Source organism: Egretta garzetta, unplaced genomic scaffold, assembly GCF_000687185.1.
Source record: "Egretta garzetta isolate BGI_Z169 unplaced genomic scaffold, ASM68718v1 scaffold326, whole genome shotgun sequence".
In the NCBI taxonomy this organism is placed as follows: Eukaryota; Metazoa; Chordata; class Aves; order Pelecaniformes; family Ardeidae; genus Egretta; species Egretta garzetta.
In genome coordinates, this window is record NW_009260026.1 from 1,095,995 (window position 1) to 1,096,916 (window position 922).

Consider the following 922-nt stretch of genomic DNA (forward strand, 5'->3'; position numbering starts at 1 on the left):
CGCCCTGGCCTGCGTCGGGCCGGGCTCACGGGCAGCTGACAGCTCATTTCGGCTCTGCCGCACCCTTCCTGCGTGGCAAGCCTGCGCTGCTCTTCCAGTGCACGTCTGTGCTCTCAGGAGTTCACAGGAGTACATATTAATAGAAGTTTTTATATCTGCTGAGGATGTGTGTGTTGCTAGCCCGCTTATGGCCAAGCAGTATTCTGAAGCATCCCCTGGGTCTGCTGTCAGTGTTCTCGTCACATTGTCAGACCTTTTTTCCTTGCACTGGTTGTTGGTTTCTAAACTTACAGCTGAACAGTCAAACACGTGAGCTGAAGAGCAGGAGCTTTGCTGCCACTTTACAGTTGACTGTAAGGCGCTGCTGGTGAATTGCGCAGCAAGGGTAGCTTTTTCTTTCTTCCAAAAGCCGTTTGGAAGAGCAGAGCTAATTTATTGATGTGAATACTCTGCCTTACCTTGCTGGGTGTGCTGGGGAACCCATGCTTGTACCAACAAGCCGTGGGACTGGGGTGTGCTTAACGTGGTGATGGTTTCTTGGGAATGAGTGATCTTTGTAGTTGCAGAAGATATGCCCAAAGTTTCCATTGCTGACTTAGGGTTTTTTTTTTTTCTTTCTCTTTTCCTCCGCCCTTCCCCTCCGTGTAACAAAAAAGGGAATCAGTGCCTTGTAGATAAGCGCTTTGTGGTGGTCAGTGAGGAAAAAGCAAGCTATTACAGATGGCAAGCCTGTGGGCAGATGGAGATGAACAAGTTCAGTGAAAATGGTTACTGCGTTTTTCAGACTACATAGTCATTACCACTCATTGGTTTGCGCTGTTACGATCCTGATTTCTTTCTTTCCTTTTCTTTATGCTTTCCTAGCTTTTAATCTGAAGGCAGTCTGTTGCACCAGGCTTTTGCATCTTGCTGTGAGCTCAGC

General features: G+C 47.9%; 1 protein-coding gene across 1 annotated transcript in view; it reads left to right on the top strand.

Moving 5' to 3' along the window:
- Positions 1-127: 127 nt before the first annotated feature.
- OSBPL11 (oxysterol binding protein like 11) overlaps positions 128-922 on the top strand; it is a 32,653-nt gene continuing 31,858 nt past the window's right edge. Inside the window, exon 1 of the mRNA XM_009640856.2 lies at positions 128-226. Coding sequence (XP_009639151.2) covers positions 165-226 — 62 coding nt within the window. The 5' untranslated portion in view covers positions 128-164. The remainder of the gene's footprint in view (positions 227-922) is intronic.